The 27623-nt window shown below is 44.2% G+C and overlaps 1 protein-coding gene across 1 annotated transcript in view; it reads left to right on the top strand.

Moving 5' to 3' along the window:
- The window catches only part of PLCH2 (phospholipase C eta 2), an 82805-nt gene that overhangs the window by 23777 nt on the left and 31405 nt on the right, over positions 1 to 27623 (top strand). The window contains 8 exon segments of the mRNA XM_032232185.1: positions 6153 to 6215; positions 6218 to 6244; positions 6247 to 6360; positions 7927 to 8047; positions 9474 to 9645; positions 12269 to 12376; positions 19931 to 20089; positions 25810 to 25902. Coding sequence (XP_032088076.1) covers positions 6153 to 6215; positions 6218 to 6244; positions 6247 to 6360; positions 7927 to 8047; positions 9474 to 9645; positions 12269 to 12376; positions 19931 to 20089; positions 25810 to 25902 — 857 coding nt within the window.

Below are 27623 nucleotides of genomic sequence, written 5' to 3'. Positions count from 1 at the left end.
CCAAGTCAGGGCTGAAAACCAGCAAGTTCTGACAGGTTCTTGGGAACCGGAAGTGGAAATTTTGAGTAGTTCGGAGAACCGTAAGCGGAAATTTTGAGTAGTTCAGAGAACCAGAAGTGGACATTTTGAGTAGTTCAGAGAACCGGAAGTGGACATTTTGAGTAGTTCAGAGAACCAGTAGCAGAAATTTTGAGTAGTTCGGAGAATCGGTAGTAGAAATTTTGAGTAGTTCGGAGAAACGGTAGTGGAAATTTTGAGTAGTTCAGAGATCTGGAAGTGGAAATTTTGAGTAGTTCGGAGAACTGGAAGTAGAAATTTTGAGTAGTTCAGAGAACCAGAAGTGGAAATTTTGAGTAGTTCAGAGAACTGGAAGTAGAAATTTTGAGTAGTTCAGAGAACCGGAAGTGGAAATTTGAGTAGTTCAGAGAATTGGTAGCGGAAATTTTGAGTAGTTCGGCGAACCGTTAGCGGAAATTTTGAGTAGTTCAAAAAACCGGCAAATGCCACCTCTGGCTGGCCCCAGAGAGGGGAGGGAATGGGAATTTTGCAGTATCCTTCCCCTGCCACGCCCACCGAGCCACATTCATAGGACCAGTAGTAAAAAAATTGAATTTCACCACTGCTCCAAGTGCTTCGACGACCCTCTAAAAGGATGCAAATGACCAGCTCTGTCTGCAAGGAATATCAATCCTTCCATTCCTCACTAGATCCTGTCAGAGCTGAAGAAGCTTCTTGGATGAGAAGCGAAATGTCTTCAAAAGAAAAAGCAGAAAGTCCCATTGCCTCCTGGGGGAAAAAAGCACCATTGGGACATTGTGTTCCTCATCCGGACGTTTGTTCAAAGACAGAACATTGCGTCTTATCCTCATTTTGTGAAAAATGGGCTCTTTCTCTCCCTCATCTTTATTTTTTTTTTCCCCTGGGGCTGCTTTCCAAAAACGGCATTTTTAATTGCATCCAAATTGTCCAAATGCAATTGATGTATGGTAGTTTGATTTTAATTGAAACATCAATTAAATGTCACCAGTCTGTCCCCCAGCATTTGTAAATATGTTGAGCCCAAAGAGACTCCAGTTGCGGGAAATGACAGTCATAACTACAGCAACAAAATGAACAAAAATGAGTAGAACCTCGCACAGGTTCCAAACTGTCATGCCTTCACCCCCACAGGGCAGGAAATAATGGCAATTATACTTAAAAAAAAACTGGTCAAAAGAAGTCTTAAGGTAGCAAAAGGCTTTTAGACAGCAGCCGTAGTTTTAAAACACCCAATCAGGATGAGTGTCCTCTGAAAAGAATTCCTGACAAGCAGAGAATTTTCTCTTGTTTTTTAAAAGAGAAAAGAGAGGGGGGAGGGAGGGAGGGAGAGAGAGAGAGCAGAGAGGGAGGGAGGGGAGAGATAGAGAGAGACAGAGGGAGGAAGGGAAGAAGAGAGGGAAAGAGACACAGGGAGGGAGGGAGAGGGAGGGAGGGAGGAAGAAGAGAGGAAGAGAAAGAGATAGACGGAGGAAGGGAGAGAGAGAGAGGAAGGAATGGAAGAAGAGAGGGAGAGAGAGAAAGACAGAGGGAGGGAGGAAGAAGAGAGAGAGAGAAAGAGATAGACAGGGAGGAAGGGAGAGAGGAAGGAAGGAATGGAAGAAAAGAGGGAGAGAGAGAAAGAGACACAGGGAGGGAGGGAGGAAGAAGAGAGGGGGAGAAAGAGATAGACAGGGAGGAAGGGAGAGGAAGGAATGGAAGAAGAGAGGGAGAGAAAGAGAGAAAGACAGGGTGGGAGGGAGAAAGAGAGAGACGAGAGAGTGGGAGGAAGGGAAGAAGAGAGGGGGGGAAAGACAGGGCGGGAGAGAGAAAAAGAGAGAGACAGTGAGGGAAGGAAGGAGGGAAAGAGAGAGGGAGGGAGAAAAAAAGAAGAAGAAAGAAGAAAGAAAAGAGAAAGAGAAGGAAAGAAAGAGAAGAGAAGGAAGAAAAGAAAGAAAGAGGTGTTGGGAAAAATTGCCAGCAGCCATCTCTAAGGTGTTTGTTGTTGTTGTTGTTATTGTTATGATGTGGTTAATCTTTGGCGAGATTCACAGCCTTTGGGGCTGGTTGTGGCTCAACAGCTCGAGTCCTATCCAAGGACCTAGAACGGTTAAGTAACGTTGGAGGATATAAGCTGTTCCAAGTAGGGTGGTCTGATAACTGCTTTAGCGCCCTCTCCTTCAGCAGTCCTCGGAGAAATGACAGGGTCTCCTTGCCAGCTGCCCCATTCGTGGAATTGTTTGGCTGGAAGCTGCCCCTGCAGGGAACAGCAGGTGGGAATCAATTGTCAAGGACACCTCACTTCCCCCCCCCCTCCAGGGCATCTGCTACAGGGGCCGATGTTTTCCCTTACACCTGCTAGCAATTCCATCCTCAGTCACTGCAACCAGCTTTTAAATTTACTTTACCATTTTGTGGCCCGAAAAACAGCTTGAAAAGGGCCCTGAAAAACAGCTTAATTTTGGGACACTTTGGCTGTTTCAGGCTCTAGGATCCTTCCAACTCGCTATTCTATCTGCATTCAGTTTAGTCTTGCAACAACGAGAACTCTTGAGATTTCTAGCTTTGATAAACTTCCCCCTTAAAAAGAAAGTAAAAACAGCACTTTCTCTCTCTCTCCTCACACACACACACACAAAGACACAACAAAAGGATTCCTAAGATTGATGGCAGCCGATTACAACCAAGCCACTTTCTGTCCTTTCCCCCCCCCCCCTCCGGCGACACCCGCTCTGCCATGTCAGCTTCTCTTCTTCTCCCCACGTCCTCCCCACCGCCACCAAAATAACTCTAGCAGTTACTCCTCACCCTCCCTTGTCTGAAGCTGTCGCTTTGCGGAGTGTCCGCCTTCATAAAAATATTGATTCCGTGCGAGCAGATTGAGTTAAAGTCCAGGTTTGAAAAATGAGTCTGCCTTGGTTTTATTCCGATAAGGAATTGAGGGAAGGAGAACAGAAGATAATGGAGATGGATGGAGAACAACTTGGGGAAAAGAAAGATAGGTAGGTAGGTAGGTAGGTAGATAGAATGGATGGATGGATGGATGGATGGATGGATGGATGATAGATAGATAGATAGATAGATAGATGATAGATAGATAGATAGATAGATAGATAGATAGATAGATAGATAAATAGATAGATAGATAGATGATAGATGGATGGATGGATGATGGATGGATGGATGGATGGATGATAGATAGATAGATAGATGATAGATAGATAGATAGATAGATAGATAGATAGATAGATAGATAATATGGATGGATGGATGGATGGATGGATGGATGATAGATAGATAGATAGATGATAGATAGATAGATAGATAGATAGATAGATTAGATAGATAGATAGATAGATAGATAGATAGATAGATAGATAGATAGATAAAGATTGAGAGAGAGAGTGATAGCTGGATAGATGATAGATAGATAGATAGATAGATAGATAGATAGATAGATAGATAGATAGAGTGAGTGAGTGAGTGAGAGAGAGAGAGAGAGAGAGAGAGAGAGAGATGATAGATAGCTGGATAGATATATTGATAGATGATAGAGAGAGAGAGAGAGAGATAAAGTGTGTGAGAGAGATGATAGATAGCTGGATAGATATATGATAGATGATAGATAGATAGATAGATAGATGATAGATAGATAGATAGATAGATAGATAGATGATAGATAGATAGATAGATAGATAGATAGATAGATAGATAGATAGATAGACAGCAGACAGATTAGATAGATACATAGATACATAGATAGATATAGATAAAGATTGAGAGAGAAGAGAGATGATAGATAGCTGGATAAATATATAGATAGATGATAGATAGATTTGCCACATGACCACGGAGACATCTTGGACAAGCGCTGGCTCTTCGGCTTTGAACGGAGATTTCCCTGTCTGGGAGGGAAATCATTGGAAAGGGATTCGCTCCAATTTTGTCCCCCCCCCCCAAAAGTGGGCCCGTTTGAAAGGCAGTTTAACGAGCTACCCCAAAACACTCCATTCTCGGTAGAAATCTTGTCTATATCTCAGCCTTCGTCTCCTGCCAAATTGGTTCAAATGCCACGGATGGTGGGTAGGTAGGAGGGAGTTTAAGGTGCATTACTGGCCTGGATTATACAGTACAGGTAGTCCTCAGGTCACAACCAGAATTGCTAAGTGAGACACTTATGGAGTGAGTTTCGCTCCGTTTTTACAACCTCGCTTGCCAACCTGATCAAGGAGAGATTCAACCTAGAAATAAGGAGGAATGTTCTGACAGTGAGAACAATCCATCCATGGAACAGAAGTTGCCTTCGGAAGTTGTGGGAGCTTCATCCCTGGAGGCTTTCAAGAAGAGACTGGACTGCCCTCTGTCAGAAATAGTGTGCAGTCTCCCTGGGCGAGGGGGTTGGACTAGATGACCTACAGGGTCCCTTCCAACACTGTTAATCTGTTATTTATGAAGTGAATGACTGCGGTGGTTCAGTTGCCACACAGCTGTCCCAGTGAATCTTGTTTCCCAAGGACTTGACTTGTCAAAAGGTCGTAAAAGGGGGAACACAGGATTCCAGCACCCTGCATCCGGCTTTTTCACACTTACGACCGTTGAAGCTTTAAATGCTTGACAACCGACTCCCAGTTATGACGGTCGCCAGCATCACGTGATCCCCTTTCGGCCACCTTCTGGCAATCAAAAATCCACCGGGAAGCCGGATCTGCTCCCCAACCGAGTGACTAACTTACTCACTCGTTCCCTTAACCACCGTGGCAAGAAAAGGTCACAAAATGAGGCAAGACTCGCTTCACAAACGTCTCGCTCAAACCTCAGAAATCGTAAGTCGAGGACCACTTATATCTCATCCGCGCTGACAGGGATGGGTTTTCTGCGTTACTATGGATTTTTTTCGACGCCGATGTACTCGGGCAGCGTTAATTAAATCCGTTTGTAATTACTCGAGCATATTTAAGCCATTGTCTCGATAATTATCTCTCTTTCTCCAACAAGTTAGGATTCGGGGGTGGAGGAGGATGTCTAACAATTCATCCTCCTCCTCCTCCTCCCTCTCAGTCATTCTGACAGGGAGATTAAGAGATGAGTGCTGTATTTTTTGGAGTATAAAATGCACCGGAGTATAAGACCACCAAAGTTTTGAAGAGGCAATTTTTTTTAAAGTAGGTAGGTAGATAGAGGGATAGAGAGGGAGAGAAAGAGAGACAAATACAGTAGGTAGGTAGGGAGAGAGAGAGAGTAGTTAGGTAGGTAGGTAGATAAAGGGATAGAGAGAGAGAGAGGGTGTGTCAGTAGGTAGGTAGAGGGATAGAGAGAAAGAGAGAGAGAGAAATACAGTAGATAGGTAGGAGAGAGAGAGTAGGTAGGTAGGTAGCGAAAGGGATAGAGAGAGAGAGAGAAAGAGAGAGAGAGAAATACAGTAGGGAGGGAGGGAGAGAGAGTGTAGATAGGTAGATAGGTAGGTAGGTAGTGGGAGAAGGAGAGAAAGAGAAATACAGTAGATAGGGAGAGAGAGAGTAGTTAGGTAGATAAAGGGGGAGAGATAGTGAGTGTGTGTTCAGTAGGTAGGTAGAGGGATAGAGAGAGAGAGAGAAATACAGTAGATAGGTAGGGAGAGAGAGAGTAGATAGGTAGAGGGATAGAGAGAGAGAAAGAGAGAGAGGGAGAATACAGTAGATAGATAGGGGAGAGAGAGTAGCAGGTAGGTAGGTAGAGAAAGGGATAGAGAGAGAGAGAAAGAGAGAGAGAAATACAGTAGGAAGGGAGGGAGAGAGTGTAGAGAGGTAGGTAGGTAGAGGGATATAGAGAGAAATACAGTAGGTAGGGAGAGAGGAGGAGGAGGGAGGAAGGAAGGAAGGAAGAGAGGAAGGTAGCAATAGTACTTAAGACTTATATACCCCTTCACAGTGCTTTTACAGCCCTCTCTAAGCAGTTTACAGAGTCAGCCTCTTGGCCCCCAACAATCTGGTACAAGTCCACCACATGTGATAGAAGGTGCCCGTTTTTTTTATTACATGGCCACTGGGATTGTCAAGGCCAAGTTCTCTGGGAATTCTTAGCCATGGGGGTAAAGAGCATCGTCGTCCCGCAAAGTTCATCCTGGAATGAAGACCTTCTGCTTTTCCTTCTCCTTACAGGGTTCACCACGTACATGCGCAGCCCCGCCGGGGACATTTTCAACCCCAAACATTACCACATCAACCAGACATGACTCGCCCCCTGAGCCACTATTCATCGCCTCGTCTCATAACACCTACCTCATGGGAGACCAGCTGATGTCCCAGTCGAGAGTGGACATGTACGCTTGGGTGCTGCAGTCCGGGTGCCGGTGTGTGGAAGGGTGAGGTTCCGGAGGGGCCCCTCCTTCCAATTGCCCCCTTAGAAACCCAGCTGTGAGATGGCAAGATGGCCACGATTCCCTATTATCACCCACCCCAGATAGACGAAGCTGTGTCGCTCTCTTGCTCTCTCTGTCGACCCCGCCGTTTCTTTCTCTCTCTCCTTCCCTGTCTTTCTCTTCTCTCCTCTTCTCTCTCTTTTCCTTCCTTTCTCTCCCTGTATCACTTTTCCTCTCTCTGTCTCTCTTCCCTCTCTCTCTGTCTCCTCTCTTTCTTTCTTTCCCTCTCTCCCATCTCTTTCCTCTCTCCCTGTCTCTTTCCCTCTCTCTCCTCTCTCTGTCTCTCTTTCCTATCTCCCTCTCTCTCCTCTCTCTCTCTTTCTCTTCTCTCCCTGTCTAACCCTAACCCTTTCTCTCTCTGTCTCCTCTCCCTCTATCTCTTTCCCTCTTCCTCTCTGTCTCTCTTTCCCCTTCTCTGGTCTGTCTCTCTCCCTCCCTCCCTCCCTCCCTCTCTCTCCTCTCCCTCTCTTCCTTCCCTTTCCCTGTCTCTTTCCCTCTCTGTGTCTCTTTCCCTCCCACTCTCTCCTCTTTCTCTTTTTCCTCTCTCTGTTTCTTTCCCCCCTCTCTCCTCTCTCTGTCTCTCTTTCCCCCCTCTCTGTCTCTCCTTCTCCCCTATCTCTTTTCCTCTCTCTTATCTTTCTGTCTCTTTCCCTCTCTCTCCCTCTCTTCTCTCTCCCTGTCTCTTTCCCTCTCTCTCCTCTGTCTCTCTTTCCCTCTCTCTCTCTTTCTCCTCTCTCTCTGTCTCTTTCCCTCTCTCTCCTCTGTCTCTCTTTCCCTCTCTCTCTCTTTCTCCTCTCTCTCTGTCTCTTTCCCTCTCTCTCCTCTCTCTGTCTCTCTTTCCCTCTCTCTCTCATTCCCTCCCTCCCTGTCTTTCTCTGTGTCTCTCTTTCTCTCCCCTCTTTCTCCCTCCCTACCGGTCTCTCTGCCCCCCCTCCCCTTCTTTTTCATTTTTCCAGATCTCTTGTGAAGAAACTTGAACGATTGGGGAAGCTGTAAAAAAGGGCAGATGGGACAAAAGCCCCCGGGAACCTCGGCCAAATTTAAGGCCTTTTGTGTCCTAGCAGGGATCCCTCTCTACCTGGAGCAAGTTAGGCAGGGGATAAAACCAATGGCTACAAGCCTTGTTGAGTGTGACTCTCTCTGGGGGGGATGAACAAGGATGGTAAACTGATGCTATGGAGTTGGGGGAGGGGGACTTTTGAAGGCATCTAGTTCACCCTCCACTCAGTTTTGACTCTTTACGTCCCTTCCCCAGTCCGGCTTCTTCGTGTTAAACAAACAGCTTTTATTTTTCATCCCGTTCTTTTCAAACCATCCTCGGTCCATGCTGTCCATATTCTTCCGGAAGCCCTTTTTCCCATTAGCGGTTTTGAAAGCTGGAGCCTCAAACCCCACCAAGATGTACTTTCCTACGTGATTCTTGGTTCCAGTCAGAAATAAAAAAGACATGGAATAAAACATATAATACGGATCTAACCACCACCACCCCCCCGGGGTCTCTTTCACCTTTCCAGTTGACTGCTGGGACGGTCCAGACGGCGAACCGATTGTCCATCACGGCTACACTCTGACCTCCAAGATCCTTTTCAAAGATGTGATCGAGACCATCAACAAATATGCCTTCATCAAAAGCGAGTAGGTGCTTTTCCGTCTTGAGGACTAGCCGCTTCATGACGTTTATTCCTTTATCTTGCTATTTGCACGTTCAGACCTGGGGGGATGGAGTTGGAAATAAAGTCCTGCTTAGGATGAACCAGCTTAGTGTTGGTTGGTTTGGTTTGGTGTTTAGTTTAGTGTTTAGTTAGTTTAGTTTAGTTTAGTTTAGTTTAGTTTTAGCTTAGCTTAGTTTAGTGTTTAGTTTTAGTTTAGTTTAGTGTTTAGTTTAGTGTTTAGTTTAGTGTTTAGTTTAGTGTTTAGTTAGTGTTTAGTTTAGTGTTTAGTTTAGTGTTTAGTTTAGTGTTTAGTTTAGTTTAGTGTTTAGTTTTTAGCTTATTTTTTATTCATTTATTTTTTTATTTTTATTTTTTATTCTTTATTTTTTATTCATTTTTATTCTATTTTTATTCATTTTTTATTCTTTATTTTTTATTCATTTTTTATTCTTTATATTTTATTTTATTTTATTTTAAAATTTATTTTAAAATTTATTTTAAAATTTATTTTTATTTATTTTATTTTTTACTTTTTTATTTTGTAAAATAAAATAAGCAACTTAGAACTGAGGAGAAATTTCCTGACAGTGAGAACAATTAATCCGTGGAACAGAATTGCCTCCAGAAGTTGTGAATGTCCCAACACTGGAAGTCTTTGAGTTTGGAGTTTGGAGGTTGGAGTTTATTCAATTTGTAGGCCGCCCTATTCCCTGAAGGGACTCAGGGCGGCTGAACAAAAGCCAAGGGAGGGGAAATTACAAAAAGTAAGACAAAAACAATCAGACAATACGAACAATTTAAAAGCACAACAGACACAGCAATTCGAGTAGGGGGGGGACTCACCCCAGGCTTGCTGGGACAGCCAGGTCTTCACGGCCGTCCGGAAGGCGCGAAGGGTGGAGAGGGTTCCGAATCTCCACGGGGAGCTCATTCCAAAGGGCCGGAGCAGCCAGAGAGAAGGCCCTCCTCCGAGTAGTCGCCAGCCGACATTGGCCGGCAGATGGAATACAGAGGATAATCTGTGGATCGAATGGGTCTGTGGGAGGTAATCGGCAGAAGAGAGAAGATGCTGGATAACTATTTGTATGAAGTGCTGTAGGGTTTCCTGCCTAGGCAGGGGGTTGGACTAGAAGACCTCCAAGGTCCCTTCCAACTCTGTTATGCTATTCTATTCTGTTAAATATAAGCCTCTTTCTCCCACCCACCCGGCATTCCTTGTTTCCAGTGGTCAAAAGGTGCCAAATTCAATCAGAAAACTCTTCCTTTAATTTAACGTTTTTATTGAGTTATAAAGAAGTCACAAAATGCAAAGCAAAGACTCTCGCAGACTGGGTGCAAATATCGCCACCCTCGCCTAGAGGGTAGAATTGTGTCTTAATGTTTCCGTGTCTTTCTCCACCCATGCTCAGATACCCCCGTCATTTGTCCATCGAAAACCACTGCAGTGTGACCCAGCAGAAAAAGATGGCCCAGTACCTGGTTGAAATTCTGGGGGACAAACTGGACTTGTCCACAGTCAACAACGAGGATCCCAACGAGTTGCCTTCCCCAGAGAGCCTCAAGGGGAAAATCTTAGTTAAGGTAATACCAAGATAAACATCATTTAGCCACGGATCAGATTTGGTTGCATCTTTCTGGCAGCCAGGAATCGGCCCAGAACCTCCTCTTGGTCTCTCCCAAGGAACAGGGTCGCTATATTTAAGCTGGCTAGCAGCCAATTGAAACCAAAAGTCAAAGCCAGTGGACCTTATTTAATCGTTGATCGGCTTTAGGTGATACAGGAGATAAAATAAGATCAAAGATAAAGTGCAGACATAAAAGAGGGGGGGAGGGAGAATAGGAGAGGATATAGAATAGAACAGAATATGGAATGGAGTAGAATAGAGTAGAGTAGAATAGAATAGAAAAGAGAATAAAAGAGAATAGAATAGAATATCACAGAATAAAATGTAGATGTCTGACTCCGAAGGCAGCTGATAACTGGCACACAGCCCTGGCCCCCTTTCTGCCTCCGACACAGAGCCTTCCCCAGATTGGCCCATGTTCCCCCACAACCTCCTCACTGTCCGAATCTGTTGCCAGCTCTTCCGGCCGCTGGTGGGCCACAACAATTCAATGTAATTTTTCTTTTTGGCCAACTGGGAACTACAAAAGAAGATGAGCTGGGGAGCAACTTTCTCCCAGATCTTCTCCAATCTCTGTCCATCTTGGAGACAATCCATCTTTGGGCCTAGTGGAGCAATTTAGAAGAAATTGGCCATTTGCACCATGCCAAGTCTCAACCCAAAAGTATTTAGATGAAGTTGCCCCTTGCAATTGAGATTTTGTCATTGGGCCAGTTAGATGCAAGGCTTCAAACCCAAGGCTTCAAACCGATTGGAAGATTCCGTGACCTTTTTTATGGTAGCCACACCACCACATTCAGGGGGCTGAATCAGACCTGCTCCAGGAGGTTAAAGTAACTAAACGGGGTTGTCATTAAACTTTAATTCATTCGCCCCTCGGATCCTTCCAAACCTACGATCAAAAAATTAAATAAACACATTTTTCTTTGAGTTAAGTCCTTCTTTCTTCCCCGCACTTTCCCTCCCTCGTTCTGCGCTTTACGCTGCAAGGAGTTTAATTCTTCCCCCCCCCCCAAAAAAAAAAACAGTTTAGAAAAATCTGTGGCAGCTGCCCAGTTCCTCCGTGATTGGATTTTTGGAGTGGTGCACATCGAGGCTCGCTTTTTGAGAGGCTTGAGCCTCTCGAAAGCAATTCATTTCCACTCAAGCTTTCATCCAGGTTTCGCATTCTGCTCTCCTAACCATTTTTTTTTAATTATTTTGCCAGTTTCTGCACTGGCCGATCAATCTAAAATCCCCTTCTGGGATTTTGTGGTGAGAATTATTGATCGATAAATATATCTCTCTCCCTCCTTTGCCCTGTTGGAAACTCTCTTTGTGGCGAGATGGAGGGAGGTTTAGCTAGAAGGAAAGCAGTTTGGCCAAGATTTGAAGCCAGATGAAGGAAAATACTGTATTTTTCGGAGTATAAGACCCACTGGAGTATAAGATACACCTTACTTTTTGGGGAGGAAAAGAGGGGGTGGAATTCTGCCTACCAGGTATTCCTCTGGATAGTGTCCTTAATTTGGTCAGCTTCAGCACATACTGTATTTTTCGGAGTATAAGACACACCTTTTCCCCCGCCCCCCTCCCAAAAAATAGGGTGAAAATGTGGGTGCGTCTTATACACTGAATGTAGCCCCATCGATGCATCAGCCCCAATCCTTTGGCCTCTGCCTCCCAGCAATTTAACTTTTTGCAGCAAACGGGGGCTTGCGGAGTTAAGCTACAGCAATCCCTGCAGCTTGTAACAGCTGATGATGCAGAGGAATTGAAAGTGAAACTTGCTGTTTGCTCCTCCTGGCAAATTGCTGGGAGGCAGATGCTAATCAGGCTGTTTGCTGCAAGGAGGTGTCAACAACTATACATGCCTATAGAATGTTCAAATTATTAGACTTATTTTTTTAAAGACTGCTTTATTTATTATTGTTCTAGACAGCTTAACAAAATGGAGAAGCTTTTCAAAATAAATGCTTGTGCTATTGTTTTTAAAAAAGTGCTATTCTTTTAAATAGCAGAGAATGACTATACTTCCAGAAAGCACATCAATTTTAACAGCATCTGTACAAGTATACTCTGAAATATAACACTACAAACGGTGTATATTGTCTGTACTGTTTGTTGCAAGGAGGGAAATTGCTCAGAGGCAGAGGCAGATATTTTTCCCTTGTTTCCCTCTCCCCCCCCCCCAAAAAAAATCTAGATGCGTCTTATACTTCGGAGCATCTTATACTCTGAAAAATACGGTACGTTTTCTGGCTTTGAACACGGTTGGGGATAAAAAAACCAGCTTCTAAAGCACAGCTGATCATCTGGTTACTCTTGAGCCCATATTTCTCTGCCACCTCCACCTCTCTTAATAAGCTTGCTTCGAAAATAAAGACATTGTTTATTGATGTCGTCCGTAATTCCCCTTTTCTCCTCTATGGATAGAGTGAGATAAAGGGGATAGAGGAGAATAGGGGATAGGGGGGAAAGAGGGAATTACGCAAGACATCAATAAATTATATTCTTCCTTTGATTTTGGCACAGCGACGAGAACGCCAGTTGGCGTTGGGTGTTTAGTCCTCGCCTAGTGACCTGTTTTTGCCTCCTAGGGGAAAAAACTTCCGGCCAACATAAGTGAAGACGCCGAAGAGGGCGAAGTGTCCGATGAGGACAGCGCGGATGAGATGGACGATGACTGCAAGCTAATGAATGGGGACGTAAGTATTGGCAGGTAGAGTCGAGTCTTGTTGACCAAACCCAACCACCTCGGGGTTGACCTGGGGAAGGAGAAGGATGGAAAAACATGTCTCACTTAGCAACACATTTTTGGCTCCATTGTGGTCATACTTCGAGGGCTTTCCTTCCTGCTGGCTTTTGTCCCAGTGCTGTTAGAACACCATCTGTGATGTGTTGGTCCACGAGACACCCAACACACCAAATGTCTTGGCCACAACAGAACTCTTTCTGCTGCTTTGCCTACCGCTGATAGACTTTGTCTAAGAGCAGCCCAGGACAAGGTGGAATTAACATCCTGGACTAAATAAAATACAAATATTATTCCCCCCCCATACTTTTAAAAAAAATCTTTTACAAACATATCAGTGTGTGAACAGTATGGTACCTGACTATCATACATTTCATACAGGGGTGAAATCCAGCAGGTTCTGACAGATTCTGGAGAACCGGTAGCGGAAATGGTGAGTAGTTTGGAGAACCGGTAGAGGAAATTTTGAGTAGTTTGGAGAACCGGTAGTGGAGTAGTTAAGAGAACCGGTAGCGGAAATTGTGAGTAGTTTGGAGAACCGGTAGCGGAAATTTTGAGTAGTTTGGAGAACCGGTAGTGGAAATTTTGAGTAGTTCACAGAACTGGTAGCGGAAATTGTAAGTAGTTTGGAAAACCGGTAGCGGAAATTTTGAGTAGCTCAGAGAACCGGTAGCACAAATTTTGAGTAGTTCAGAAAGCAGATAGCAGACATTTTGAGTAGTTTGGAAAACCAGTAGCGGAAATTTTGAGTAGTTCAGAGAACCAGTAGCACAAATTTTAAGTAGTTCAGAGAACAGATAGCGGAAATTTTGAGTAGTTCAGAGAACCAGTAGCGCAAATTTTAAGTAGTTCAGAGAACAGATAGCGGAAATTTTGAGTAGTCGGAGAACCGGTAGTGGAAATTTTGAGTAGTTCGGAGAACTGGTAGTGGAAATTTTGAGTAGTTCAGAGAACCGGTAGCGGAAATTCTGAGTAGTCCAGAGAACCGGTAGTGGAAATTCTGAGTAGTCCAGAGAACAATAGCGGAAAATTTTGAGTAGTTCAGAGAACCAGTAGCGCAATTTTAAGTAGTTCAGAGAACAGATAGCGGAAATTTGAGTAGTTCGGAGAACCGGTAGCGGAAATTTTGAGTAGTTCGGAGAACTGGTAGTGGAAATTTTGAGTAGTTCAGAGAACCGGTAGCGGAAATTCTGAGTAGTCCAGAGAACCGGTAGCGGAAATTTTTAGTAGTTCGGAGAACCAGCAAAATGCCACCTCTGGCTGACCCCAGAGTGGGGTGGGAATGGATATTTTGCAGTATCCTTCCCCTGCCACCACCAAGCCACACCACACCCACCGAGCCAACGCCCACAGAACCAATAGTAACAAAAATTGAATTTCACCACTGATTTCATACTAGAAATTAGTATTAATCACATTTGTTTCATTTAACAAGCTTATATAATACTAATAGTAATACACATCTTTATATTCAATTATTATCTTTCATTGTTGGGTTATTCAATATTTCAATATATTACTTTATACCAGTCACCCTATCTTAATTATCAGACCTTTAATATGGATAAAGTATTATCAATCATATTTGCTACCTTTAATAAACCCATATAACTATATTAATACCAACATTTATGCTACATTAAGGTCTTCCATTATTGCTTATTCAACTTGTTATGTAATTATTTCAACGTATTGTTTTTGTATCAATCGCCATATTCTACACAATACAGCGGAGATTATTAATCATGTTTGTTACCTTTAGCATGCAGATGCATATTCATACTGAATTACCGTCTTCATTTTTAAAAATACAGTACAAATATCGAGTACAGCTGTTGAACATGGCTGTTAATAAAAACGCAGGGATTTCACAGCAGCAAGGAGTGTAGCGCTCCCGTATTTTCCCTGCTTGATTAAAAATATATCTTCCTACAACGCCGTACAGCCAAACATTTGCCCTTATTAGCGCCATAACATGGTTTTGATGTGCTGGGAAATTCGATGTATTCCCCCAGGGCCTTCCTTGCCCTTGTACTTCAAATTATATAATCCCGAGAAAAAGAAAATTACCCCTTGATCGTGATGGGCCATTATGTTTTCTTTAAGGGAAAAAACATTTTAGGGCTACGTTTTTCCTTGACCCACATAGATGAAAAAAAAATTGTTAATTCAGCGAGCAGCCTTCTTTTAGTCCGATGTTCCTCTTTTTTCTTTCTCTCTCTCTCTCTTTCTCTCTCTCTCTCTCTCTCTCTCTTATTTATTCCCAGCCCTTGTGTCCTTTTGAAGTGGAAAGCAGAGTGAAAGTCAGCTGTTGCAAGCAGTATTTATCCCTATAAATCAGGGATTTCCAATCCCAACCTTTTCTATATGCCGCACCCCTAGAATGCTTCTGATATATTTTCGCACCCCCTTAAAAAAACAATTATATGCATATACATATACACTATGTCAGAGATTGTTGCATAAATGCAAATCCAGAAGCACACATGGATAACTGATGCAGCAGGATTCATTAACTTCTTTATATACATAAGAATAGATGAATACATGTACAATACCAACAGCTGGTTCTTCCAAGTAAACACAAGACAGGAGAGTTACAGGCAAACACAAGGAGTTGGCTTCATTTTAGCAGACAAGCCCAGACAGGCTGCTAGTTTACTTCTCAGAGCAGCAGACTGCTTAGTTTCTGTTACAATTCTCTGCACAGACTCAGATCTGTTTAAGCTCCCATTGGCTGACTTAGTTGTTATGCCTATTCATTGGCTGACCTTGTCCCATGTCTCTCCCATTCATGAATGTTTTGACACGCTATAATTTTGAAACTTCTAAACCCATGTTTTCGCACCCCTGGAATATTGACCCCCGCTTGGGAACCCCTGCTCTAAATCAATGTTTAATCATGAATTAATATTTCAATGCAACCGAAGGAGTTTTTGAACTTCTTGCCAAACTGTATCTACTGATATGGTTGGCGGGAAAGGAGGAGCAATAACGTAAGGCCTTGAAACATTAAATTGGAAACATTAGGGACCATAATCTCCTCTTGTCCTTCTGCTTAAAAAAAAATATAATAACCATTTAAACTATTTTGTCCTTGTGCTATTGGGAGAGTTGCTAAAGAGGAAACCCAGCTCTTGCAGTTCATGAGCAAAGAGATGGATCAGATCAGATTTTTGACAGTTTCTTGGGAGTGTTGAACCCAGAGTCTACCAAAATCCTTGTATTATTATGGATCCAGTCAACTGAATTAATTTTCACTAGGAAGATACGGAGTAACAGCTTCTCTAGATTTCCTTCTTATTTTTGTTTTAGTGGCAAAGTCGCGTCTGACCCAACACGACCCCATGGACAACATTCCTCCAGGCCTTCCTGTCCTCTACCATCCTCTGGAGTCCATTGAAGCTCATGCCGACTGCTTCAGTGACTCCATCCAGCCACCTCATTCTCTGCTGTCCAATTCTTCCCTTGCCCTCCATCTTTCCCAGCATGAGGCTCTTCTCCAGGGAGTCCTTCTTCCTTCTCATCAGGTGGCTAAAGTCTTTGAGTTTCCTCTTCAGGATCCGGCCTTCTAAAGAGCAGTCAGGGTGGATCTCCTCTAGGACTGACCGGTTGGATGGCCTTGCAGTCCAAGGGACTCAATGCAGGAGTCTTCTTCTCCAGCACCAGAGTTCAAAGGCCTCCATTGTTTGGCTCTCAGCCTTCCTTGTGGTCCAATCTTCACAGCCATCCATGGCAACTGGGAAAAACCACAGCCTTGGCTAGGCACACTTTGATTGGCAGGGTGATGTCTCTGCTTTTTAGTCTGCTGTCTAGATTTGCCATCGCTTTCTTATTATATGTCATATTTTCTGAGCACACCTGTCTTGTTTCAGCACCTGAGACAGCTCCCGCTTTGCTTCTGAAGCTGGAACAGCCCCCAAAATATCATCCCAATGGCTCCCCCTCTGCCCCCCCACCCCAAAATCTTATGGGCTTATCTAATGGGTACACACTGCTTGTTTCTGTGTGGTGAGCTACCGTCGTCGCAAAACGTTAAAAAAATATAATTGAAACCTTGGCAGTTTTCCCGCTGTGGGTATTTTATATACCTGCAGCTGAGTTTGAACGGCAATTTTTAGCATCGACCGTTCCTCTTTGGTCCAATATCCTAAAGCTAAAAAGTACCCTCTTAATTCCTGTGTTTTGTAATGTTTGTTTCTTTGTTTCTTCCTTCCTTCTTCTTCTTCATCTTCTTCTTTTTCCTCTTCTTCCTCTTCTCCTCTTCCACCTGTCTTCCTCCTCTGTTCTTTTTCTTCTTCTCCTCCTTTCTTCTCCTCCTCCTTCTCCTCCTCCTCTTCCTCCTCTTCTCCTCTTCTGCTTCTCCTCCTCCTCTTCTTCTTCTGTTTCTTCTGCTTCTCCTCTTCCTCCTCCTCCTCCTCTTCCTCTTCTTCTGCTTCTCTTCTCTTTTTCTTCCTCTTCTTCTCCCCTCTTCCCTTCTTCTTCTCCTCTGCCTCCTCTCTTCTTCTTCTTCTTCTTCTTCTCTTCTCCTCCTCCTCCTCCTCCTCCTCCTCCTCTCTCTCCTCCTCCTTCTGCCATATCCATCACTTGATGTTGGCAATTGCCGCATGAAAAATTGCTGTTGAGTTTTGTTCAAACCACTCCCTTTTGATGTTCTTCTTCTGCCTGATCTCGTTCGCCTTCAATATTTCCCTGCAGGGATTACACGAAGGATGCAGTATTTTTTTCCAGGTGTCACATCACACGTCCGAAATATTCTTAACTTTTCGCTTTTTTTTTTTTTTTACAGTTTTGATGATTTCCCTCGGCTTTTCCCTGGCGGCTTATCACCTCCCCATTTCTGATTTTGTCCACCCAACTTATAACTAACAGCCCCCGTAATTCCACATTTCAAATGCTTCTCGTCTCTTCAAGTGGCTTTCTGCCAGAGACCCAACTCCCCACTCCATAAAATCACGGCTCCGCGTTTTTCCTCCAACTCCATCTCCGTTAGATTGTAATTGGTTTTCTTTCTCTCCCTTAAACCCCTCCTTGGGCAGCATCTGGATGGCCAGCTGCGAATGGCCAGTCATGTTCATGTAGATCTAAAAGCAGAGAAAAAGTCCACATGTTGTTGTTGTTTTTTTGAGAGAGAGAGGGAGGGAGGGAGGGAGGGGAGGGAGGGAGGGAGGGAGGGAGAGAGAGAGAGAGCGCATTATTTGCCATGTGCTTTGGCCAATTAAGGAAGCAGAGGTTTGGCTCTTCGGAAAGTATAGCTTGTTCAACCGAGGCCACAAAACTGAGCAAGAAATGCGACGCAGCCCGTAAGCTGGATGCATAACGCACAATTTTAGCCTGCCCTATTTTAAAAAATATGCGTCAGAAAAACAGCAGAAAAGGACAGGGTTGAAAAATCAGTCTCAGCAAAATTGAGGAGACCTGAAAACTTTCCTTTTTTAAAAATTTACATAGACATAGTAATAGTAATAATATTCTTTACTTGTGTATCATGGTATTCTTCCAACTTCTAATTTCTACCTTTATTATCTAACCGTTGGTAAGACAAATCCCAAATTAAAAAAAATATTCTGTATCTTCTTTGTCCTGGAAGAATACCATGATATACAATAGCAATAGCAATAGCAGTTAGACTTATATACCGCTTCATAGGGCTTTCAGCCCTCTCTAAGCGGTTTACAGAGTCAGCATATTGCCCCCAACAACAATCCGGGTTCTCATTTTACCCACCTCGGAAGGATGGAAGGCTGAGTCAACCCTGAGCCAGTGAGATTTGAACAGCAGAACTGCAGTCAGCTGAAGTAGCCTGCAGTGCTGCATTTAACCACTGCGCCACCTCGGGTCCATAAGTACAAGTAAAGAATGTTATTATTACTATTATTAAAGGTAAATGTTCCCCTCGCACATATCTGCTAGTTGTTCCCGACTCTAGGGGGTGCTGCTCATCTCCATTTCAAAGCCGAAGAGCCAGCGCTGTCTGAAGACATCTCTGTGGTCATGTCGCCGGCATGACTCAATGGCCAAAGGCTGTTTCCATTCCCACCAAAATTAGCGGTCCCTATTTTTCTACGTGCTTTCAAACTGCTAGGTTGGCAGAAGCTGGGACAAGTCATGGGAGCTCACTCCGTTACACGGCCCTAGGGATTCGAACCCCCGAACTGCTGACCTTTCTGATTGACAACCTCGGCATCTTAGCCACTGAGCCACCGCGTCCCTCGGTGGAAATAGGCATGGTTTTTCCCAGTTCCAAGTCCCGCATTTTTATCGTCCAACTGGAGTCACCTTAACAACGAGTTGTGCAGAATTGGAAAGCTTAAATTCTTCATATTTCTGCCCGTTGAGTTCTGTGATCCTGCTTTATTGAAACCTTTGCAGCCCCACAAATAATTTTGAATTACTCACATAATTGCAGAGACAAAACTAATTTTGCTACCCCCTTTACCCTTTGAGTTCTTCTGGCCTTTGACGGTAACAGTTCTGGAGAAGGCGCGGCAAATCCGTCCGTCTTATTTCTGCTTTGACATTTTCCATGTGCCTAATCTAAAAACAATTGGACAGAAAAAAAAACATCTGGGTAACGGCTCATCAAATATTCATAGGCTCGTCACTCAAGGAACGCTGTGATTGTGATTGATTTTTTTTTTTTTTTTTAGCTGCTTGGTTAAACCCAAGTCATGTTTGAAGCGCATCTAGGTCATAATAATACCTGTATAATATAAACGCAAGACCGTATAATAGCCTGTCGGGAGAAAATGTGATTAAATTCACTTTTGGCTCCGTGTGCTTTTCCTTCTTTAGTCCACTTAAGTCCTCGACTTAAACGACCACAATGGACCCCAAACTTTCCGTCGCTAAGTAAAAAGAGTTGTTCTGTGAGTTTTGCACCTCTTTTATATGACCTTTCTTGCCACCGTTGTTAAGTGAATCACTGCAGAGGTGGCGCAGTGGTTAGGGGTGCAGTACTGCAGGCCACTTCGACTGACTGTTATCTGCAGTTCAGCGGTTCTAATCTCACCGGCTCAAGGTTGACTCAGCCTTCCATCCTTCCGAGGTGGGTGAAATGAGGACCCAGACTGTGGGGGGCGATATGCTAACTCAATTTGCTAAAAAATCTATAAACCGCTTAGAGAGGGCTGAAAGCTCTATGAAGCGGTATATAAGTCTAACTGTTATTGCTATTGCAGTTGTTTAGTTAGTCACACAGTTGTTAAGTGAATCTCGGCTTTCCTCTTGACTTTGGTCACAAAAAGGGATCACATGACCCCGGGACACTGCGACCGTCATAAGTACATGTCAGTTGCCAAGCATCTGAATTTTTTTCGCGGAATCTTCCAACTGTCGTGAGTGGGGGAAACGGTTCTAAGATCTCTTTTTTCAGTGATGTGGTAACTTCGAATGTTCACTAAGCTAATTGTCGTAAGTCGAGAACTGTTGAATACTAGCTGGGAAAGAAACCAAGGAGAAACTGCATTTTTTGTAGCTTATAACGTCCATGTTTTTTGACTTCCAGGCTTCTTCTAATCGGAAACGGGTGGAAAATCTCGCCAAGAAGAAACTGGACTCGTTGATCAAGGAATCGAAAATCCGGGACTGCGAAGACCAAAATAATTTTGCCGTCACCACCTTGTCGTCCTCGGGAAAATTGGGGAACAAGCCTGACCTTAAGAAGGTGATTTTTGGGGGGTGGGAGAGGAAACGTAGGGGCAGAGGGAGCCAATCCGAAAAGCTTAACGATAAAACACGAATAAATCATACGATAAAAGTTTTGCAAAATAATAATAATAATCAATGATATTTGTGATACAATGTTTTAAATGTTCAGTTGTCTGAGTTTCATGTTTAATGAATAAAAGTCAATAATAATAATTATAATTGTAATTGGAGCCCTTGGAGCAATACCTAAAGGGCTACCTCGCTATTTGGAAATTCTAAATTTGTCAGACTTGAACATTCTGTTTCTACAAAAAACCGCCTTACTTGGCACAACTTATATCCTCCGACATTACCTTAACAGTTCCTAGGTCCTTGGTTAGGACTCGGGCTGTTGAGCTACCAACCAGCCCCAAAGGCTGTAAATCTCACCAAAGATTAACATAACAACAACAACAATAGTAATAATACTGCTTGGATCCGCACGCATATTACGAAAATACGTTACGACGTCCTAGGCCCCCTGGGTGGGGCCCGACTAGTAATCAATGCCAAATCCGGCGAAACAACTGGCCGCTGTGATACAAATCTGTTGTTGTGATAATAATAATAATAATTAATGTTCAGTTGACTGAGTTTCAAGTTTAATGAATAAAAGAGATATTAATACTAATATTAATACAAATAATTACTATTATAATTATAATAGTAATACAATAAAGTTTGGTAAAATAAGCACATAATACAGGTAACATACAATTCATATATTTTAAGAACATCAACCTGGTTGATACCTAGGATGCTGTCAGCCACCCGTATCAGCCATTAGCACCAGTCAATGGTATTTGCGGCATATCTTTAAATGTTCACTTGACGGAGTTTCATATTTAATGAATAAAGTATAATAATATTAATAATAATAATAATAATAATACAATAAAGTTTGGCAAAATATACACATAATACAGATAGACCTCGGCCTACGACCTCCACAAAACGTCCATTGTTAAGAGAGACATTTGTTGAGTATGTTTTGTCCTTGCCGCAGTTGTTAAGTGAAACTCTTGCAAATAATAAGCAGTTTCCACCAGGAACCTTGAGGGGGCAGTGATGGGTTTCTGCCTGTCCTGACCGGTACGGCCATTCTGGTAGTGGCCTGGAGTACCTGAGAGCGTACCGTTCTGGTGGCTCGTTTGGCCCACCCGCGCTCTATAGGCTGTTTTTATGCCAAAAGGCACACTGCGCATGCGCACACAGAGTGCGGAGCCTGCGCGCACCACCACCCCCCGGCAAGCAGCTTGGTGTCGCAGGGACGGTGGATTGCGCATGCGTGGTGCACGGACAGATGGCAATCAGCGTACTGGTAGCGACGGTAAGAGCAACCCACCGCTGGTGAGGGAGCAGGGGGATTCTCCAAATGAGTCCTTGCCAGATTTGCTTTTTATACAATACAATAGCAGAGTTGGAAGGGACCTTGGAGGTCTTCTAGACCAACCCCCTGCCTAGGCAGGAAACCCTGTACCGTTGCAGACAAATGGCTATCCAACATCTTCTTAAAGATTTCCAGTGCTGGGGCATTCACAACTTCTGGAGGCAAATTCTGTTCCACTGATTAATTGTTCTCACTCTCAGGAAATTTCTCCTCAGTTCTAGGTTGCTTCTGTTCTTGATTAGTTTCCACCCATTGCTTCTTGTTCTACCCTCAGGTGCTTTGGAGAATAGTGTGACTCCCTCTTCTTTGTGGCAACCCCTGAGATATTGGAACACTGCTATCATGTCTCCCCTAGTCCTTCTTTTCATTCAACTAGACATGGCCAGTTCCTGCAACCATTCTTCATAGGTTTCAGCCTCCAGTCCCCTAATCCTCTTTGTTGCTCTTCTCTGCACTCTTTCTAGAGTCTCCACATCTTTTCTACATCGTGGTGACCAAAACTGGATGCCGTATTCCAAGTGTGGCCTTCCCAAGGCCTTATAAAGTGGTATTAACCCTTCCCGTGATCTTGATTCTCTCCCTCTGTTGATGCAGCCTAGAACTGTGTTGGCTTTTTTGGCAGCTGCTGCCCACAGCTGGCTCCTATTTAAACGGTTGTCCACTAGGACTCCAAGATCCCCCTCACAGTTACTACTATTGAGCAGGGTACCACCTATACTCTATCTGTGCATTTCGTTTTTCTTGCCTAAATGTAGAACCTGACTCTTTTCACCATTGAATTTCATTTTGTTAGATAGTGCCCAATGTTCAAGTGTGTCCAGATCCTTCTGTATCTTGAGCCTTAAGTCTTCTGGAGTGTTGGCTATTCCTGCCAGCTTGGTGTCATCTGCAAATTTGATGAGTTCCCCATTTATACCCTCATCCAAATCATTGATGAAGATGTTGAAGAGTACAGGGCTTTTGATAGCTTTATTTCTTGATACACACACACACACACACACACACACACACACACACACTCCCTTTTCATCATTCTTCATAAACCTCTTTGGTATGTAATCACGGTTAATCCTGACTGATCACCCGCATGGCTCTTTTTTCCTCTGCGAGGAGAGTTGAGCGATGAACAGTTAATGATGGGTTTTTTTCCCTTGGTGGGTTTTCCCCTGAAATCATGATAGATATTTACCGGCCTCTTAGATTTCTCATTCGTCTTGCGCGCATGCTGTCCAACACGCGTGGAGAACGGCGCGTGGAGAACCAGCCTCGTCCTCCCCTCCTAAGCCATTAATATCACTTTCCAACCACCTGTCCAGGAGACAAATGGCGGCCCCTTTGCCGGCTGAGCGAGGAGCAGGAGATTGAGGAACAAGGCCTATCAACATTCCGGAGACAGAGTAAGAGAGTCGGAAGGGAGCTTGGAGGTCTTCTAGACCAGCCCCCTGCTCAAGCAGGAGACCCTTGGTGGAGGGAAAAGAGGCTGGCTCTGTAAACCGCTTAGAGAGGGTTGTGAAGCGGTGCATAAGTCCTATTGCTATCAGTTTTCCTTGGCCTTTTAGTAGATCAGGCACGTAATAAACGCCCAAGTGGTTTGAACTCAGCTCCTATTCCTGGTTTCTTGGGCCTGGCAATTATCCTGCCTTGATGCACACAGTGCTTCCTCCTTCTATTTTCAACCCCAATCCTGGGCAACAAGGGCCTGTCGTTCTCCGGCCCCTCCAGCAGTCGAATCAGAGGAGGAGATGTGGGAATCAGGGTCAGCCTCAGGGCAACCGAGGGGGAAGAGGGAATAGAGCTGGCAGAGAGAGAGAGAGAGAGAGGCAGAGGTGGAATCTGGGCCGTCCATCAGCCCTCCGATGGACAGTTAACAGGCCCCGGGTCTGGAGGTGGCTGATGAGGAAGAGGAGGAACAGCTGGGTCCAGTACGTGATGTGCGGATGCACAGAAGGCAAAGGAGAGGAGAACAGTGGAAATCAATGGGCTGGTCCTTGGGACAGAAGAGCCACTGCAGCTAGTGAAGCCCCACCCTAGCTCTGGGGATCAAAGGCAGGGGGCAGAGATGAATAGATGTGGCAGAGGAGAGGAGAGCAGTGGAAATCTATGGGCCGGTCTTTGGGACAGAAGATCCACCGCTGTTAGCGGAGCTCCACCCTTGGTCTGGGAATCAAAGGCCGGTGGCGGAGATGAATAGATGTGGCAGGCAACCATTCATCTCCTGGACGGACGGACTTGTTAGCCTGCATTGAGAGATAAACTTCAATCATTGCTCCAACTACAGAAGGAGCTGGCTCAGAACAGCTTCGTTGGAGGAGTAGGACCGGACCGAAACACTACATAGATCTGTGATCTAATCCAGAACGGACCATTAAGAATGCCGCAAAGACATCTTACTTCTCCCTCCTTTCCATCCACCGCTGAAGACAGTTCTCCTCCTTCCCCCCCCCTCCCTTCTTCATTCTACCTCTCCTGGAAGGAGGTTTTGATTTGCTCTCCTCCCTTCCCCGTCCCTTCCCCCCCCCCATCCCTCCCCTCATCCTCTGACCCTCCTGCCTTTCCCAGCAGGAAGGCTGATCCATAAAGAAATCCAAAGAGTTATTTGCAAGCGTTTGGAGATCGAAGCGAGAGCCGGCTGGCCTTTTCCCGCGCCGCCGTTCTCATGGCTGAGGCTTTCATTAGCTTCCTGGCTTATAAATGCTTTATTAACGATTTCTGCCTTTCGTAGCTGAGCGCCCGGCGTTAATGAGGAAAGCAGGTGAGAGAAATTTCGGGGAAGCACGAGGTTCCTGTCAGGGGCCACCGGCAAGGTGGAGGAAAATGCGAGAAATGCACAGGTGGCTTGCAATCCTCTTTTTTTTTTTCTTTTTCTTTTTGGCAATCTCATTTTAAAAAAGAGGAGGGGGTTCGTTTTTCATAACTCAGAGGTTTTTCTGTAGAAGCTGCCCTCCTCCCCCCTTTCTCCAACTCCTTCGAATATTAATTTCCAAATTATTTTCGGATTTCTTACACCCTCAGAAAGACGAAGGCTGGGCAGTTATATCACCTGCTTTTTTCCTTCTCTTTCTCTCTCTCTTTCTCTCTTTATCTCCCTCCCTCTCTCTCTCTTTCTCTCACTCTTTCTTTCTCTCCTTCTCCCTTTCTCATTCTTTCTTTCTCTGCCTCCCTCTCTCTTTCTCTCTTCCTCCCTCCCTCTCTTGCTCTTTCTCTCTCGCTCTTTCTTTCCCTCTCTCCCCCTCCTCTCTCACTCTCTCACTCACTTTCTCTCTTTCTTCCTCCCTCTCTTTCTCTCTCTTTCTTTCTCTTCTTCCCTCTCTTTATTTCTCTCCCTCTCTTTCTCTCTCGCTCTTTCTTTCTCTCCCCCTCTCCTCTCTCTTTCTGTCTCTCTCTCTTTCACTCCTCTCTCTCTTTCTCTTTTGTTCTTTCTCTTTCAATCTCTCTCTCTCTTTTGCTCTTTCTCTCGCTCTCACTCATCTCTCTTTCTCTTTCTGTCTCTCCTCTATTTCTGTCTCTCTCTCTCTCTCTCTTACTTTCTCTCACTCTATTTTTCTCTATCTCCCTCCCTCTCCCTCTCTGTCTCTCTCTCTCTTTCTCTCTCTCTCCCTCTCTCGCTCTTTCTCTTTCACTTTCTTTTTCTCCCTCTCTCTCCCTCTCTCCTCTCCCTGTCTCTCTCTTCTCTTTCGCTCTCTCTGTCTCTCTCTCCTCTCTCTTGCTCTCTTTCTCTCCCTCTTTCTCTCTCTCTCTCTCTCTCTCTCTCCCTCTCTCTCCCTCTCTTGCTCCCTTCATCAGGGACTGGGGCCACTAGAAAAGCCTTCCTATGCAAAATACTTTGCAAAGGATTTGCTGACATATTGGAAGAAGACTCAAAGGGATGACAGAGCTAAAAAATAATGGATGAGTATCCAGGAATCAGGCAACACCTGCCTTAAATGTGCTACAACCTGAGCACAAAATGCATTAATTTCTTTATTGGCGGGGGGGGGGGAGAAGAGAGAGAGAGAGAGAGAAACCCATAAAAATCCAGCTGCCAAAAATGTGTGTGTGTGAGGGAAAGGGAAGGAGGGGAGGAGACAGAAACTCACACAAATCCAGCTGCCAAAAAAAATGGGGGAAAGTGACTGCACCAAACTTGTGACTGCTTTAAAAATTAGCCCTGAGTTGCGGAAAGCCCAGGAATGACAGGGACAAGAGGAAAATTAGCTTTCTCGAGTGGCATTTTAGAGTGGGGACACAAGTAGCTCTCAACAACAGTTCACTTAGCGACCAATCCCTGATTGCCGTGTGCATCGCTGTCTCTTTTTGTGTCCCCGCAGAACAAGCACGAAGAAAACCTGGAATCTGGGGAAGACCCCATCCTCAGCAAACGTCACAGCCGGTCCCTGATGGGAAGCTTGACCAAACGCAAGGTGACTCATTTGTCCACTCACACTTGGCCAATAAAGAATTCTATTCTTTCCTCCATATTCTATGTTCTGTTTCTGTATCTATTCTATTCCTATTTATTTTCTATTCTATTCTATTCCTTAATCTATTCTATTCTATTTTCTATTCTATTTTCTATTTTCAATTCCATTCCATTCTATTCCTTAATCTATTCTATTCTATTTTCTATTCTATTTTCTATTTTCAATTCCATTCCATTCTATTCCTTAATCTATTCTATTCTATATTTTCTATTCTATCCTATCCTATGCTAGTCATAAGAAACCAATAAGAGAAGAGAGTCAGAAAGATGAGAAATGAGACGATGGTGTGGAATGGCAGAGGGGGGGGGACTCTCTTTGTTTTGGCATGCAATGCCCCATAGCGGCGTCCCATGGGGAGGAGTTGAAACAGATTACGTCCAGGATGCAAAGGCTCTGGAGATATTTTCTCAACCCTCCTTCTGGCTCATGCAGTACACAGGGCCTCCATGGAAGGCAGGCTGGTTGCAACTATTTTTTTCCCCGCAGTCCTAACTGTCCATTGAAGTCTGTGTCTGCCTTGTTTGGAATGTCAGCATTCCAAGTATCATGTAGAATTAAATCAGAGTCCAAGGCAAAACGATCCTTAAAGTTCCAATTTAATAAATCAGACATCTTAGCACATTGCTGTGGAGTCCCAATTCTGAAGCACTTCCTGTGATTCCACCCAGTTAAAAGTTCATGATCTTGTCCCCACACCCACAAATCCATCACATGGTCCAATCTTCTTCTTCCATGCTGTCATCTCCACCCAGCTGCTTTCGGTCAGGTGCAAAAGTACGGAGACAAAAGATGACCTTGGTCTTCTAGAAAAGAATGATAACAATACATTCCACCATCCTACTCCTTTCTATTCCCCCCTCCCATCAACTACACCAATGAAACAGCATAATGAAATAAGAGAAAGTGTGGAAGGCCAAAAATTCTAAAAGGGATATAATTGCAGGCCTGACATGGTTGCTGTGCCAAACCAGACAGTGATTGAGGTACAAGCGACAGACTCATTTCTTAAATTTACTTTTATTCTGTGGTTCCCCCACCCCCCTTAGTGGGAAGAGCAGGGATGGATTTTGACCCCGCGAAATGGCCAGTTGTTAATTTCAAATTTTATCACAACCCTTCTTAGATAATTTTTCAAAACTGCAAAAATAGAATTCTTCGTTGGCCAAGTGGGATTGGACACACAAGGAATTTGTCTTTGGTGTATAGGCTCTCAGTGTACAGAAAGAGAGTAAAATACATCCATCAAGAATACAAAGATACAACCTCTAGTGATAGCCAAGGTTACCACTAAACTATCAAATCGTACAAGGAAACAATTAAAAACAATATAAATTGTAAAGATACAAGCAACATGGCTATAGTCATAAGTGGGGAGAGATAGATACTAGGAAGGATCAGAAGAACAATAGTAATACATTCTTAGTAAATTATTGACTGTTGTGGGAATTAGTTGCTTAGCAGAGTGATGGCATCCGGGGGTAAACTGTCCTTGTGTCTAGTTGTTCTGGTGTGCAGTGCTCTATAGCATCGTTTTGAGGGTAGGAGTTGAAACAATTTACGTCCAGGATGCGAGGGGTCTGTAGCAGAGGTGGGTTCCTACCAGTTCGCACCTATTCGGTAGAACCGGTTCGTCAAATCTACCGAACCGGTTAGAAGAGGTT

The sequence above is a fragment of the Thamnophis elegans genome, chromosome 15 (genome assembly GCF_009769535.1).
Source record: "Thamnophis elegans isolate rThaEle1 chromosome 15, rThaEle1.pri, whole genome shotgun sequence".
Classification (NCBI taxonomy): domain Eukaryota; kingdom Metazoa; phylum Chordata; class Lepidosauria; order Squamata; family Colubridae; genus Thamnophis; species Thamnophis elegans.
This window is presented reverse-complemented; position numbering and strand designations above follow the sequence as displayed.